Source organism: Limanda limanda, chromosome 21, assembly GCF_963576545.1.
Source record: "Limanda limanda chromosome 21, fLimLim1.1, whole genome shotgun sequence".
Lineage (NCBI taxonomy): Eukaryota > Metazoa > Chordata > Actinopteri > Pleuronectiformes > Pleuronectidae > Limanda > Limanda limanda.
This window is the reverse complement of record NC_083656.1, coordinates 9,626,683-9,642,692: the sequence shown is the minus strand read 5'-3', so window position 1 is coordinate 9,642,692 and position 16,010 is coordinate 9,626,683. Positions and strand designations below refer to the sequence as shown.

General features: G+C 45.8%; 1 protein-coding gene across 7 annotated transcripts in view; it reads left to right on the top strand.

Moving 5' to 3' along the window:
• Positions 1-16,010, top strand: part of LOC133027787 (C-terminal-binding protein 2) — a 94,690-nt gene that overhangs the window by 67,810 nt on the left and 10,870 nt on the right. For all 7 annotated transcript variants that reach the window (XM_061094908.1, XM_061094911.1, XM_061094912.1 and 4 more), the window contains 2 exons: positions 9,757-9,911; positions 14,368-14,512. In XM_061094908.1, coding sequence (XP_060950891.1) covers positions 9,757-9,911; positions 14,368-14,512 — 300 coding nt within the window. The remainder of the gene's footprint in view (positions 1-9,756; positions 9,912-14,367; positions 14,513-16,010) is intronic.

The window sequence follows — 16,010 nt, the reverse complement described above, 5'->3', positions numbered from 1 at the left end:
GGATTATTGCGGAGGGTCTTCCGTCCTTCTTCTTTTTTTGGTATATATTTTTTCTCCACTCGCGTCAACCCTCCTCTGTTTGTGCGCTGAAATGCATAGTTCCTAAGCCGAAGAATGTGGAGACAACATTTTCCAGGCAAGCAGCATGTTTCCTGTTTTCTTTTCCTGATGTCTAATAAAGTCTGGCATGTGGGAGGTGGGAGGGAGGGAGGGAGGGAGGGAGGTTGACACGGAAGGGGTGGGGGGAGCATGCATAAGAGGAGGGAAGAAGGAGAATGTGTGTGTGTGTGTGTTGTGTGGTTGGTAAGGTAGGTGAGTAGTCCAACTGTACTGTCATTTCCAGGTCCGTCCGGTGCTGCCGTTCTTGGCTCCGTCTTCTCTCGCTCCCTCTGCGGTTCTTCCGGCTCTTGAGCGAGCGACGTAGCTCGTAGCAACGCCGGGAGAATAAAAGAGCGGGAAAACGGAGAGAGGGAGGGGATGGAATGGGAGGGCCCCGGCGGGGTTGTGCCATGGATGCTGCTGACACCCGCTTTTGTCCCGTGCCGCTGGAAGTGCGGGCCCGGCCCATCCGTGCACACACACAGGGCGCCATTTAAAACAGGCATGCGCTCATTCTCTTGGCAGGGGATGGATTGGTGTGGCGGGTAGCCGGGTGGTGACAGGGGTGGGGCACTGGCAGCGCAGGACAAGTGGCCTTTGTGTGCTACTTTTGGGGGAAGTAAAGGGAGGGAATGGCAGGGAGGAGGCTTGCCAACAAAGGGTGCTTATACCCACCCCCCAATCGCCCGCTCCGTGCAACCTCTACAACTCATGCAGTGACCTCGGGTTGTCACAGGCAGATGAAGGGTGTGTGTGTGTGTGTGTGTGTGTGAGCGAGGAAAGTAGTAAATGAGTAATTCAGCCTCAGTAAAGCAGGAGTACAGACCCTGGCAGAGAGCCACATGCAGAGGGAGCAAACTACAGCGTGGAGTATTGTTTGACCCGATGGCACATCTGTGAATTGTGCCAAGCCTCTCTGTTACTCCACAGTCAAACTCCAGGCACTCGGCCAAGGGTTGTGAGTGGGTTCTTATTCATTTGTTGCCACAGATTACGCACAGTTATTGACAATATGAATCTAGTACAGAATCTGCTCATTTAATCAATTTTCAAGCGAAGCGTTTTTTCAAATGTGAACTCCCTAAAATGCCCGACCAACAATTTGGTATTTGAAAGTTTGTCTTTCACATCTGAAGAACGTAGTAGGAGATTGTCCAGGTCAGGTGAGTTCACGACAACGGGAAAATATCCAGAATGTTCAGGCGATTGGTAATGTCTGGATCGAGCCTACATGAGGCCGGACATGACGTATTCATTCCACTGCTGGAATCACATGTTTTTGTCTCGAGTACATCCAACACTTGAGTAGACCCTCATCGCCGAAAGCTCTAGAATCTCGTAGCCTTTTCAAATTGGCATCTTCATCTGCAGCTTCTCTGTGTAGGGCTGTTCTTTATTTTCATCCTTTGATATTTGTATTCTTTTGCGTCTGTCACGTGTTAGACACGTCATCAACGCTCACTCACAGAGAATTTTCCGGACACTTTCCTGCCATATTCGCACATGGGCTCACTCGGACATATTACAAAGGGGCTGGCAGTAAAAGTAAAAGTTCTAACAAGAACAAAAAACGTCAAAATGTCTGGACTTCGCTGTATTTCTGAAAGCAGCTTCACAAGAGCTGTCTAACCTACTTCCTCATATCTTGATTTTAGCAGAGGTCCAATTCAGAACTCACATTAGCTTAAATAATGTAGTAAACAGGGTAAACATGTTTCCACTGACATTAACCATTAGCCATCAGCAAGTTTGTTCGTCCTCTGTTGCTCCCTCTGACCTCCAAACTCCGCCAGTTGACTTGTGAATGTAGAGTGATGTCAGAGGATTTTTTTCCATGTATTTCGCAAATTATCTTTGGCTGAGCGCGTATGCCAAATTGCAGCACATTAAGCAGACTCCAGCCAAGTTTTAACTTGGCCTTTGGGCAACCAACTTGGAGACTTTTCGTTAATTAGCTACAGCTGATATCATCTACTGCCAGCAATGTTTGCCGTTTCAGATGTCGGCGTTTAGAGATGATTTATTGTGAGAGGCCCGTGACCTGAGCGTTTTGTAGATTCATCTTTGGTGATAATTTGATTTGTCAGCTAATTCCGCTGCTTTGCCAAAGCGAAATCTGATCCAAAGTGGAACTGGCTGTCAGCGCTAAACCCTATAGACAAAACATCCAGGCGTGAGATCTACGCTAAAACTCCACTCGCTCCTCCATGGGCAGGTTCCTCCACCCGCACACTGCCGCCTCCTGTTTGACTGCACGGCTGCCTGTGTTAACTGGGGTAAGGAGGTGGGTCGGGTTTCAGCGCAGTGCTGTTGGCGGTCAGCAGCAGCAGCAGCAGCCGATCCTTGTTGTCAGGAAGGAGCCACCTGCAAACCGCAGCTTGGGGTTGCTAGGTAACCGGTGGCAGCAGAGGATGATAGTATGGTGGAGGCCTTGTCTAGTCTCCCATTACCACTTAAGTGGCGACTCCTCTTCTCTCCTCACATTTTTTTCTTTTCCTCCACTCCTGACCACAACAACACTGCGCTTCCCTGTTCTCCTCTGGTCCCTCCTCGCCTCACTGGAGGCAACATAACACCAGCAGCAGAGGCCAGCGGTAGGAAGAGAATCCCAGCTCCCTTCACCGCATAATGGAAACTCTGGCCTCATCTCCCGGTGCGGCGCTCTGCTGCGTCCTGCTGCCAGACTCTGACTAAGTGTTGCTGGCTCAGGAGCTGCAGCCTCCATCCCGCACTGAGTTTGGGTTCCACAAGCTTTTGTCTGTAGCACTGGTTCTGCAGGGGGGACTGGATATGGAGGGTAAAAAATGGACTGGGACTATAAAGCCCATTTTCCAATGGTCATAAAACCCACTCACACCCACTGACTTTTGTCTGCAATGGGAACGGATATAACCGGCATTCACTCCTCGGTTAAATGACTGAAGTATAAACACAGGTTTTTTATCGGCTCCGGCTGTGATGAGCTAATTCTTCTTCTTCTTCTTCTTCTTCTTCTTCTTCTTCTTCTTCTTCTTCTTCTTCTTCTTCTTCTTCTTCTTCTTCTTCTTCTTCTTCTTCTTCTTCTTCTTCTTCTTCTTCATTTTGGCAGTCTTGATGCTGATGCTGCTCCGTTACCGGTGCAACGTTATGATGGAGGACCGTTACCACATACACATTGTTGTGTACATCTTGGGAACAAGGGTGTTTAGTTTTTATTTTTCTTCGTATCATGCAAGATGCAACACAGGCAAGACGGCAAATTGCTGTTTGGTTTAAAAGAGGGACTGAAGTAAAAGATGTCACCACCATAACATTGTCACTGGTCTCTGTGATGCTTTCCTCTGTAGTGTTGTTGGGTTTCCTGTTCCAGACTTGTCGGTTTCGGGCACTTTGGTCATTGGTCTCCGTTACGTTGGTTTGTGTCAGGTTGGCTGTTTGGGGGAAAAAACTAAAAGGAAAACCTCTTATTCTGGCGATTGTAAAGGAATCAATTGCCTTTTTTAAAAGAAATGTAAAAGTGTAAAGAGGTAGAAGTTGAATTTCACAAAAATTCCACCTCTATTCTTTTTTTCCTTAGTTGCTCCTCCTTTCATGAATAATGGATAATCTAAAAAAAGTGTAAGGTGGACTCCTTTCCTCTTCTGAAAGAGAGTCCACTTTGCCAACCACTGCTGTACAGGAATGATGAGAATAGAAATACTGATGACTGAGTGAGATTAGGTTTTTAAAAAGCGGAGCAGACCTAGATTTCCAAAATAATTTTTGTCATGACCCACTTCTCATTTTTGATGACTTGAGCGTTCTGATTGAGAAAGAAATGTTTGAAAGTGCTCACTGAGCTCACCGCCTTCTTATTACAGGGACGTGAAAGGATCGTAACATAATATCTACCAATTTTGAAATAACAAAATTCAAGGCCCATTTTCATCATCTTGGAACCCACATGAAAAATCCGTCTGAGGTTAAGTAGAGAGGCTCCTTTAGAAATCATTATATGGGGCTTTTATTCCATTACAAGTACATAGCTGCTGTGAAAGCATGATTCAGGGTCATGTATGTTTCTGCAGTGGAGGCAGATGCTTCTAGTCATGTCATGATAAATAATTAATAACATGCATAACTACAAAATTCTTTTATCTCTCCGCTGTAAATTGAATAGTGCTTTGGATTATTGTCAGATTAAATAAGAAAACGTCACTTTAAGCTCTTGCCGCGTGTGGTGGAGTTTTGTCGAAGGGTTGATTTGTCGCCGTGTTTGACACGTCTTATAAACCGTGCGATTAATTGATCAAGAGCGAAAATCATTTCTGGATTAATCGCTGAGTGAGGAGAAAGTCATTCGTTGCAGCCCTACATCTGACGGAGGATATCATTACACAGACCCAGCAGGGGGTTTGTGTGTGTGTGTGTGAGTGTGATTGTGTGTATGTGTGTGAGAATGTGTGTTACATGCATTTATTCTTTTGGCTGGGAAAACCCATGACAGCAGCTGCCTCCCCCAATGAAAATGTACTCGTCCCAAATCATCTCATACAGGCGCACACATGTGCACACTTACACGTTCGCACACACACACACACACACACTCGGAGCCTGGCAAGAGTTTAGCAACAAGCAGAGGAAGCGAGAACACAGAGGAAAGGAAATGAGGGGGATTAATTAATGGAGGAGTGAAATTAAGAGCACTCTGCCTCCTGCGGTTCTGACATGACCCCGCAACACCCCCACCCCTTCCCTCAAAGTGCACATTGATAATATGTATGTGTGTGTGTGTGTGTGTGTGTGTCCTCTTCTCGTCTCCGTTGGATTTGTGACTCTGCTTGAATATGCGGCTTGTTCGCAGTCAGGCGGCAAACAGCTGCTTTAAACCAGGAGCCTGCAAGGGGAGAACACGACGGACCTGCTGAACAGCCTATGCTTCATTTCTGCACACTGCCTTTATGAGCTTGTGCTGCGCTGTTGGAACCAGGGAGCTGTGATGGTCTGTCCCAGTGGATATGGACGTTTGCAGGTCTAAAGCTTTTACATTCAATCTGAGCTGGATTTGGTGGAAACATAAAAGTATTTTAGACGTGTAGATTAGGAGGTTTTCATTTCAACCCTGTCTGTTTGTTGGCTGGTTAGCTTGTTTGTTAGCAAGATTACAAAGAAACCACTGGACAGAGTTCCACAGATTTTGGTGGAAAATTGCGATATTGATGAGAGAAAATCAAGGGGCAGATCCAGGATTTTTTTAAATATTATTTCTTTATTATTGCGAGATAGGGAGTTTCATAACATTTTCCATGGAATAATTCATGGATCTTGACAAAATATCCTTGTGACTAAAACGTCATTTAAATGCTGTTGAAACAATTCTTTCTTTTAATGTAAATCTCAGTGTAGAACTCTGTGTGAAGCTAGATCCATAGACTTTATTGATCTATAAGGTATTTGATGAAATCAGTGAAAACTGTTACCATCTTGAGTAAAGACAAAGAGAAAAGTACGATGTTAATACAAAGGTATATCAGTTTTTTGGACTCTGCATTTATTGTCCAAAATTCATTTTTAACACGTTAAATGAAATTCTAGATAATTACACACATTATTGCAGAATGTCCTTAATGCACAAAGAGGGGATCTGCTGAAAAGCGGGTTACATACACCTCCCCAGAACCGTGCATGGCGGCGTTGTGCGTTGACAGACGACCTGGTGGTTCTGGATGAGACCGGTTTGATGTACATGCTGTCAGTTTACCTCAGTGGGAGTGTTGCCTGTCACCTCCACGCCTCCCCTCCATCAAAATCAGCGAGAGTGAGAATCAATCTGTCACACAGGAGACTCACAAACACACAGTGCAGCTCCTGGAACGACAGAACCATAGGGAAGGAAAGAGAATGAATGACAGACGAGGTGAACGGTTGGCAGAGGAAGCAGGGTTGGTGATTACAGAAAGACAGCGGAGGAATGATAGAGGAGGTGTGAAGGAGATTCACGTGAGTTAAAGGAAAAGCAGAAGCAGATATCGTGGCGAGCGAACAGGGAAATACAACCCTGCAGATGCTGGGGTGAGATGTGGCGGAGGGAAGAGTCGGCGAGAGGGAGATTGAAGGAGTGAGGGACTGAAAGGTCAGAGAGACGGAGAGAAACCCAGCGGATGATTCATGGAGTTCATCCTGTGGAAGTTCTGCCTGAGGGTTTGGATGCAGCCTGCCAGCCGCTCCGCTCCCCTGCTGCCTCACCGCAGCTCCTCTCACCTGCACACCCACTGCTGCTGCTGCCTTTCATTTGTTACACACAAGTAACCACTGGTTAGATGAGACACTAACAGGTGTCCTGGGTCTTTGCTCTGAGTCGGAAACAGCCATGCAGATTTGAAGCCTGAATCAATAGTCTTGATTTTTACTTCAAGTTACGTTAAATGACTGTTTGAAGTGAAAGAGGTGCGACCCAAAGCGTTTTATCCTCTTTAAGCTTCATGTGGGATCTGAAGATGAGGGTCCTTCGCCCAGAAGATTGTGTTCTTAGCCCTGCCCAATAATTTGTGGGTTTGTGAACAGAACAAAACCTGGTGGAACGATGTGGTATGGGTCAGGGAAGAAGCCATTGCATTTTGGTGGTGTTCCGAATAAGGGAGATTATCCAAGAATTTGTTTTTCACTTTCTTTAAAATTGCGACATTTTGTTGATTTCATGAATAATTCCTTGATCAGGCATATTTACGGTGCTGATATATCTGAGTATATACAGTTTGGTGAATAAAGGGAATATGCTACACTGAGTTGTATTAAGTGGACTAATTGCTAAGTCTATAACATGATAAAACAGTGGGAAAAGCCCATAGCAATCAATCAGAGCTCAATGGGATGTAATAGTGAATTTAGAATCAGAAAAGCAGATCATCCGCATATTTGAGAAGCTGGTTCCACTGAAAGTCGGTTAATTAACTCTCTTCTTATTCTATCACTCAGCTCATCCTCTCAGCACCTGTTTGCCTGCGTGCACCGGCTCTGATGCGTCCAGGCATTAAGTGCACGAGCGCGCACTTCGAACAACCTCCCCGGTTTGATGCTCCGGTTCTCGGGGCCATCGCCGCCCCAGTCTTTACCAGCTGCCTCCATTAATATTCAACGAGCTGTCAGCTGCAGATGTGGCACCGACAGCCGAGTTGCCATGCATCAACCTTGCCGTCGACATGTCATCCATCTTGAACGGGGAGTGTGATGAGTAGGCATGGGGGGGGGCCTCTCCGTCTTGTGTATCAGGAGAGAAAAACATCTCCCTCCCCTCCCGCCCCTTATGACCGTGAGTGTGAGGAGGATACGGGTGTTTGCGCCTCTGACCTCAACTCCCGGGCGCCGATGCCAGCGGCGCCAAAAATAAAGTGCGTTTAAACTGGCAGCCAAATCCAGTTAAGTGATCGCCATGACAACAAGCAGAAGCCATGGGGAGACGCACACCTCCGCTCCGATCCTGCCCCCCTTCCTCTGCTGGACTGCTCGCTTTCCGTCAGCCCGGTGCTTCTCTCTGCGCGTCTCCTGTCGTTTATCTGCTTCCCCTCCTTTTCATCCTCCTCCTCTTCTTCCCTGATGTGTCTCCTGGGAGCGTTTCAGGCTAACAGGCAGTGTTTAGTCTGTTTTTATGTACGCTCGTTTTACATTTTCATTTCACTCCTCTCTGTCTCTCTCTCTCCCTCTCTCCCTTCTGCTCCCACCTGTTTGTCTCCCCCGCCGTAGGTTTCAGGCAACGGCCACACACACACACACACACAACTTTCTCATCTCATAATCTCACCTTTATCTGCTCTAATCAGCCTCCTCTGCTGCTGTAATCCCAGGGAGCGTGTCTCTAATGAGCCCTCCGCTCACCTCCACCCCCCCTACTTATCTCGAACCCTGACGTCATCCTAATCCCTGGGATAACTTCTTAAGAGCACACCAACGCACACACACCTGCACGCCACTCGCACATGCATGCACGCACAGAGTGAGGTCACGCTTTAGGAGGCCAGACATGGATCTTCGAAGCAAACCAGAGAGAGAGAGAGAGAGAGAGCGTAAACACCAGATAAGAAAAGTGATGCAATGAAATCACAGGGAAACATCCGTCGGGAAATCTCTGGCGACTCCTTGGCCTGTTGTGTCAGCTTGGACAGATCCAGAGCTGGCGAGTTCATGTGAACATCCCGACCTGAGCGGTGAGAAGAGCCACAGCTCTCAGTGGGGAAACGTTGCTCTTCCTTATCAGCTCCATCTATCCACACGCTGGTGTCGGAGCCGCACTCCGCTCCTCAGCATGAATATTGATGCTCCTCACTTGTTAACATTGTATGAAGCAGGACTGGTAATTGTCTGTCTGCTCAAGGTGACACGTGTGTTTGGGTCGGGTGTGTGAGAAGGTCAGGCCTCCGGGGAGCTCGGCTCTCCTCGCGCTCTCTCTTCACTCTAAGTGAGAAAAGTGGCGAGTCGGAAGGAGAGAGAGTTTGAGCGGAGACAAAAAAACAGAATTACAACGTGCACTTTTGTGAAGTGCACTGAAGTGCAGATGTGATTCTGCTGTGGGTTTGTTTCGGGCTTGTAGCGTTTCCTCCAACGCTCTCCATTTCAATGATACATGGCTCTTTGAGGCAGGGCAGCAGTAAAACTCATTTCTGAAGGTGCAGCTTTCTCTCTTTTTTTTTTTCTCTGTTCCACAGCTGCTGGTTGCACTCAGTGGAGCAAATGTAGGATCCTCTCCTTTGAACTGAGAAATGAGAACAAGCAAAGTGTATGTGCGTGTCGCTGTGCAGTTGTCGTATGTGCACACAAGGGAATATTCTGCTCTGGCTATGATTGAGTGCATGTATGTGCAACACCTGCAAACTGCATATAGTCTCCTCTTATGTTCACATGTCAGTGTGTGTGAGAGCCAGGAGAGGATTCCTATACGTGAGACTGTGGACTAATCCAGTCTTGAGTAGGTGCATTGATTTATTGAGCAACACTCAGTTAGTTGGAAGAAGTCCTGCATCCTACTATATCGTAATCAGTGCACACACAAGTGCTTGTTAGGTGTACAAACACACACACACACACACATAATTACCTTATTTTTTTCTTGTAAGAAAGTAGAAGATGAATTGACTCTAGCCAAGGAAAAAAAAAACGCTTTAAAAATTGATATGTAACAATTCTCCATTAAAATGTCAAAAAATAATTTGACCTATGTTACATATTTTGTTGACTTGTGCACTTACATCATCTAAAACGTTTCCACCAATATTCAACACAGAGGAGTAAGCGACGTTTCATTTTGTTTGCCCCAATTATTGCATCATATCTGCTTCACCCCCCCTCTCTGCGTTAACTTTTGGGGAAAACAACGTAGGACGAAGGAAACTCACACTAGTCAGTTTACCATTTAAGCCAAATTCGTAGTTTCCACGTCTGCCGGTCCTCTGGGGTCCATTATGGTCCTTGTGACGTAAACACCGTCCTCCTCCCACGTCAGATAGAGACACATGAACCCCTGTGGACGTCCACGTGCAGCCAGAAATCTGTGACTTCACTGCACCGGAAGGACTCTGCAGCTCTCAGCAAACACAGAATGTGGAATGTATGGCCAGCTGTGTTTGCTTTCCGCTGATAACCATGAAAAAATATATTCCCATGTATATGAAAATAATTTTTTTCTCTCTTTCCTCCGTCTGTCTCCAGGTATTCGGCCCCAAATCATGAACGGGCCAATGCACCCGCGCCCCCTGGTGGCGCTGCTGGATGGGCGTGACTGCACCGTGGAGATGCCCATCCTGAAAGACTTGGCGACTGTTGCCTTTTGCGACGCGCAGTCCACACAGGAGATACACGAGAAGGTAGAAAACACACACGTTCGCACACACACACACACACGCATACACACTTTACAACTGCAGAAAGTTGATGGAGCGATGGAACCTGTCTGTTCCTATCACAGCGCCTGGTACGTGTAGTGTGTTATATTGGCCCCATATGCAATAGCCAGTTAAAATACAGTGGCTTCATTATGATTTAATGTCACTTTGTGCCACGGAGCCCGGCGCTTGTACCAGTGCCATTGTTCTAATAGAGATTCTTGTACGGCTGGGATGCCGTGTAATTACATTGGCTTGTCGAGGCTCTTTATTGCTTTTGAAGCTGCACCGTGGCTGCAAAACAATACACGGCCACAGAGATGGGTATCGCCCGAGTGCTATCTCTCCATCTGCACATGGGAGCGAGAGAAGCCGCCACATCTTTCTTTTCGCTGTTTTTTTATGAAAATGGGACATATTAAAAATGAGGCATTTGCATAGAGATCAATTCAATCAAAGACCTCGGGCGGCACGGAGAGACGGGGGGGTGGGGGAGCGGGGAGCTTTTTGTTTGTTTTAACACTGCCTTATCAGGAAAAACATGATTGTAATGTTCACCTCGCCAGCATATTCAGCAGTTCCCCTGTAATAACTCGCTGCCTAGATACCCACAGGGCCGATGTAGATTGAAAATGTCCAATCTCTGCTTTCCCTGGATGCGTAGACGCACCCGATGATGATTCTCGCTCGTGATGTTGTGAGCGCAGACGCCAGCTGCCACACTCCCCTTCATCCACAGGCACAGAAACTCAGGGGAAAGTCTGGTGGAGGGTGGAGTAGGAAAGTTGAGCGAGGTTATGTCAAAGCTTCCACCTGCTTATCGCTTGTTTTTCGGGTGAGAGGGGGGAGTGCTGATCAAAATGGAGTTACAATATCATTTGGAATCCCGCACGCAGCACCTGGGCCCCAACATCATCGTCATCATCCTCCGAGGTCGATGATCCCTCGTCTTTCTCACAGTCGCAGAGCCTCAGAGTCACATGTGGCTTGTAGAAGTTGGATGGTGGCCCATGTGGCTCAGTGTCAACGTTGGCCTCACACTGTGTTCACTGCTGCTGGATGCCGTTCATCCAATTGTGGCGTTAAGCTGAGGGCTGAAATAATCACGGAAGCAAATGATCCACCGGGATTTTCTTCAATTCATTGAACTAAATTACATGGATTGTTTTGTCCGAGCGACAAATCGAAACACAAAGATATTCACTTTACTGTCGTACAACTGAGATAATAGAAGCAAATCCTCACTTTTGAAAAGCTGGAACTAGTGAATGTTTTGCTTCTAAGCCCCATGTTAGATTATTAATTTTCTCTTGATCAACTAATCAGTTATTCTGCTATTTGTCTCAGCACTCGTTAAAAGCGATTTTTCATAATTTGGGAAATATGAATATATGAATGTCAGGTATGTGCTGTAAATTAGAGTTATTGTGAGATATGAAAGGTTGCTGGTTCAACTCTCTTGACCGCCACGAAGAAAGATTTGAAATTCCTGTTTGTCAAAACACAATTCACAATTAAAAGAGGATTCTTCCTCTTCTTTTTCCTCTTATTCTTCTTTCTCAATTTGTTCTACTTCTTGCACTCTTTCTTCTTGTTCTTCTTCTTCTCCCTCCTCTCCTTCTTTCCCTACTTTTCCACTTCTTTCACATCTTCCTCTTTATCTTCTCCCGCTTCCACTCAATCTGCTTCTCCTCCTTCTTCCACATTTATTTACTTCCTCTATTTCCTCCTATTCCTTTTCCAGTTCTTCTTCTACTTCAAATTATTCTATTACTTTCTCATCCAGCTCTTCTAGCTCTTCTTCATCCACTTCTATTTATTTCACTTTTCATGGAACGCTCAACAAGTTTTGTTCCCAAAAAGTCAAACTCGTCCTTTTTCACTTATGTGTAGAGATGTTTTATTATTATTTAAGCTTCACTTTGTCATATGAGCCTCATTCATTCATTCATTTTAACAGTCTTCTCCATTTTACTCACATTTCTGCTTCACTGCCAAAGTGGATTTAAAAGTTATGATCAATAAATGATCTGAGCTTTTTCTTTGTAACATTCTACGACCACATCACCCTTTTAAAAAGTGCTGCATGCTAAAAAAAAGAGACCTTGTAAAAACCGCAGATCCTCTCTGCCAGGTGGAGAAAGTCTGTTCTCAGTGTTACAACCAGCTCTCACGTCCAGTACATCCACTCCGCTCACTGGTGGGATGATTTCATAGCCATAAAATCTCTCTGCAGCAAACCACACACACACACACACAAACTGCACAGGACGAGTACCACTAAGTTGTGTGTCTCTCTCTGTCTCTCACGCTCACCCGGGCCAAACAGGGAAGGGCTCGCGGCCAAACCCGGGCGTCATCAGAAATGATAGAAATGATGAAAGCAGCAAGGCTTTAGTTACATTGGAGAGTAGGGGTGGATGGGTGGGTGGGTGGGTGGGGGGGGGGTATAGATTAGGTCAGAGTTTCCATTGAAGTAAACTACATTCAGACGATTTCCCTGCTCGCACTTAAAGACCTCCAGCTCAAAAACAACACCAGACCTCCAGGCTCAGCCCAGAGGGAGATGCGTGTGTGTGTCAGTGTGTGTGTGTGTGTGTGTGTGTGTGTGTGTGTGTGTGTGTGTGTGTGTGTGTGAGGAGTGTTTTAACCTTGAACTAGTATCTGAAAGGGCCTGGTTCGGGGACACGGCTCCAATAAAAGCTGTATGGAAATTCAGAGCTAATCTGCTAATCACAGGAAGGCTAATGCAGTTTGGCTGGAGGTGAATGCAGAGCGGTGGTGTAGGCGCTGACAGGGGCTGATACCAACAGGGGAATAGTTCAGATCCACATCTCACCGGGTCACCTTGTCCATGTCGAGTGGAAGAGGAGCAGTTCTTTAACAGTGACGGCCCCATAGCGGTAATTGAAGTGGAACTGGTATTTCTTTAGGCGTTTGTTTTACTCAAGTACACGTTGAGATTTCCAACATCGCATTTGGTTGGTTTCTTAAAAACTTGTATGTTGTTAAAATCTTTAGATGCAAGTCTTGTGATTTTACTTTGATCAGTGCAGCTACAGATACAACAGCCCCACCACATGGTTCTTGTAAATTGTGACGTGTACTTGATTGGCTCCTAAATGGTGGAATGAGCTCCCCATCGACATCGGGGCATCAGAAAGTTTACACATTTTCCGCCGCAAACTAAAAACATACCTCTTCCAACTATACCTTGAATAAAAAAAAAAAAAAATTTAAAAAATACTTACAATTTAGTAGCACTTAAATGGCACTTACTTATAGCAATTTGTAGTCTTGCTTTATTTGTGAAGAAATTGTACTTCCTTGTTGTTCTTGGTTTGTACCCTCGGGGTTGAATGCACTTATTGTAAGTCGCTTTGGATAAAAGCGTCAGCTAAATTAAATTAAGATTAAGACACATTTATTCGTCCCAAACACATGCACAGACATGCACAAGCACTCATATAAAAGGAGGGAAATTTAACCTCTGCTTTTAACCCATCTGGTGCAGGACACACAGAGCAGTGGGCAGCCATGTACGGCGCCCGGGGAGCAGATGTTGGGGGTGTAAGGTGCCTTGCTCAGGAGCACTAGACAGGGTAGGGAGAATCCTGTTGGATAGATCAATCCAGGTTCGTCTTTTTGTTGTTTCTCCGTGGAGTCGAACCAGAGACGAACCAGAGACCTTTTCTGCCCATAGTCCAAGTTTCTGCCACTAGTCCACCGCCTCTATGTAATCTAATGTAAATTAAGACGAATGAAGCAGCGTAGACCACGTCCACCTCTGCCTTAAGACACAAGCTCAGTGTAAAACAGAATAGCCATGCATGTTTCAGGCCCATGTTCAGGTTGGCGATATCAGTCGTGGGATTAAACTCTTGGCACAGAGCAGCGTGTGCGTGTGTTGCTTAGTGATTTCAGTTCAGTGAGTCTGTCATGTGTCCTGAGTTCTGCTCTGTCACTCTGATGTCGGATATAAATGGGTCAAAAGGTCATTGGAGTTCAACAAAATGTGTCTCTGCGGGTCTGCGGGTTTATCCAGCAATCAGCTGCCCCCCCGCCCGACCTCTCTGTGCAGTCACTTGTCCTCATCCTTTGTCCGTAACCACCCTCGGGGTCTGAGAGCAATTGTGATGACCGTGCAGAGCCGCGGCCCCCCTCCAGACAATGTAATGACTTGTTTCCACTTCCAGCTCTGGTCTGTAACAGGACAGTGTGTCAGTGCTGCTGGGGACCATGTGATGACTGCCACCCCCCCCTCGTCTTCGCTGTGAAATCTTAAACATTTGGCTGAAGTGTCCAAATTCAAGGCAGACATGTGATTTTCATGGCGGGACCTTGTGATTGTTATTATGAATACAGACCTTGTTCTGGCCGTGTTCCGTGTTCTGTATGAAATGCTGGATCAAACTTTTCTGAATGTGCGTGTGTGCAGGTGCTCAACGAGGCGGTGGGAGCCATGATGTACCACACCATCACTCTGACCAGAGAGGATCTGGAAAAGTTCAAAGCTCTGCGCATCATCATTCGTATCGGCAGCGGATACGACAACATCGACATCAAGGCTGCTGGAGAGCTAGGTACGAACTAAATTACTATTCCACTAATGTACACACTCACACACACACACACACACACACACACACTTCAGATAAGTCATGGTATCTCAGCAATGGCTCAAAAACCAAAGACCAAACTTCCTGAAAGATTTAATGTTTAATATAAACTAAAGTTGCTGAAAATGTTACAGATTTTAATTACATAATTTTTCCAATTTACCTTTAACTGTTAAAATCCTGCATCGTGCTTTTGTTTTTATATAGGGAATTGTATACTGTATACAGGAGCTGGAAAAGAGCTTTAAAACGAACCTATATTAAAATAGATGTGACCAGTCAAAGACACAGAGACCCGATAGTTCCTTTGATTTAATCATTCTTAGTTTAATGGCGAGATTTATCTTTTCCCATGTTGGATTGAGGATTTCGTATGATACCTCGAGTGCCTGTTATCAGATTTAGGTGACTCTTAACAGAACGACTCATCACGCCACTTACGTGTATTATTAAAAGCACAGTGATTGGCCGAAGGTGGGCTCTGCCTTTCGAGGTGGAAGTGAGATCACACAGCAGACAGTGATTTGACTCCCAGTCAGGCTGCTCTGAACGGGTTTACCGCTTCCTCTCCCTGTTCCACACAATATGGATTTTGAGAGCGGTATCAAAGGCTGAATTAAAGAGTGAATGGCGGACCCCCCCGCTGTGAGCCCGAATGTTCAAAGAGACAGAAAACCAGGAAAAAACACAGAGCTAGAGAGAGAGAGGAGAGTTTGGTCTTTCCCTCTGAACATCTATCTGCTGGCTGGTGGCTCAAACAACCCGTACACTTGACAAAGCTGCCATTTCCCTGCCAACACCAGATACTGTGTCTAACTGCCACCCACTCACCAAAGGCGCTTTGCCTCGCTACGCAGGAGTCAAAAGCTATCGCGGCTGGAGAAGGCGGCACTGATACGGCTGCCGTTCTTGGGGGGCGGGGGGGTTGGAGAAGAAAAGAGGCCACTGATTGAGCGGACTCTGTTTTTTTAATTATTATTTTGCTGTCCAGACGTGCGGCTGTGCTGTGGCTGTGAGATACAGGGCGAGGATGAGGACATTAGAGGAGAGCGAGGGCAGGCAGACGTGCTTAAGTGTGGCAGGGAAATAAATAAATATACTGAAAAAAGCCTTTGTGTTGTGGAAGATAAGCAAGGTAATACCACAGGGTCAGGAGGTTCGAGTTCCCTCAATGCAACACAATTATGAGCCAATGCACTGGAGGAGAAGTTGTGGCTGAAAGTGGCTGAAAATGTCTAAAAGTGGCGACGTTATGAACATTCACAAGTTTACATAGAATAAGACTCTGCAATAATTAAATATACATCATCTTGATTTTTAATAGGATCATATTATAATGGTTTAATCATGTCTCGTTATTGTTTTTACAAAATTATGTGAAAACTGTAATGACGAATATCCAGATGCGTTGTGAAGCTTCTGTTTCCTGTGAATTAATTAGATGATAAGACAGTAAATGTAT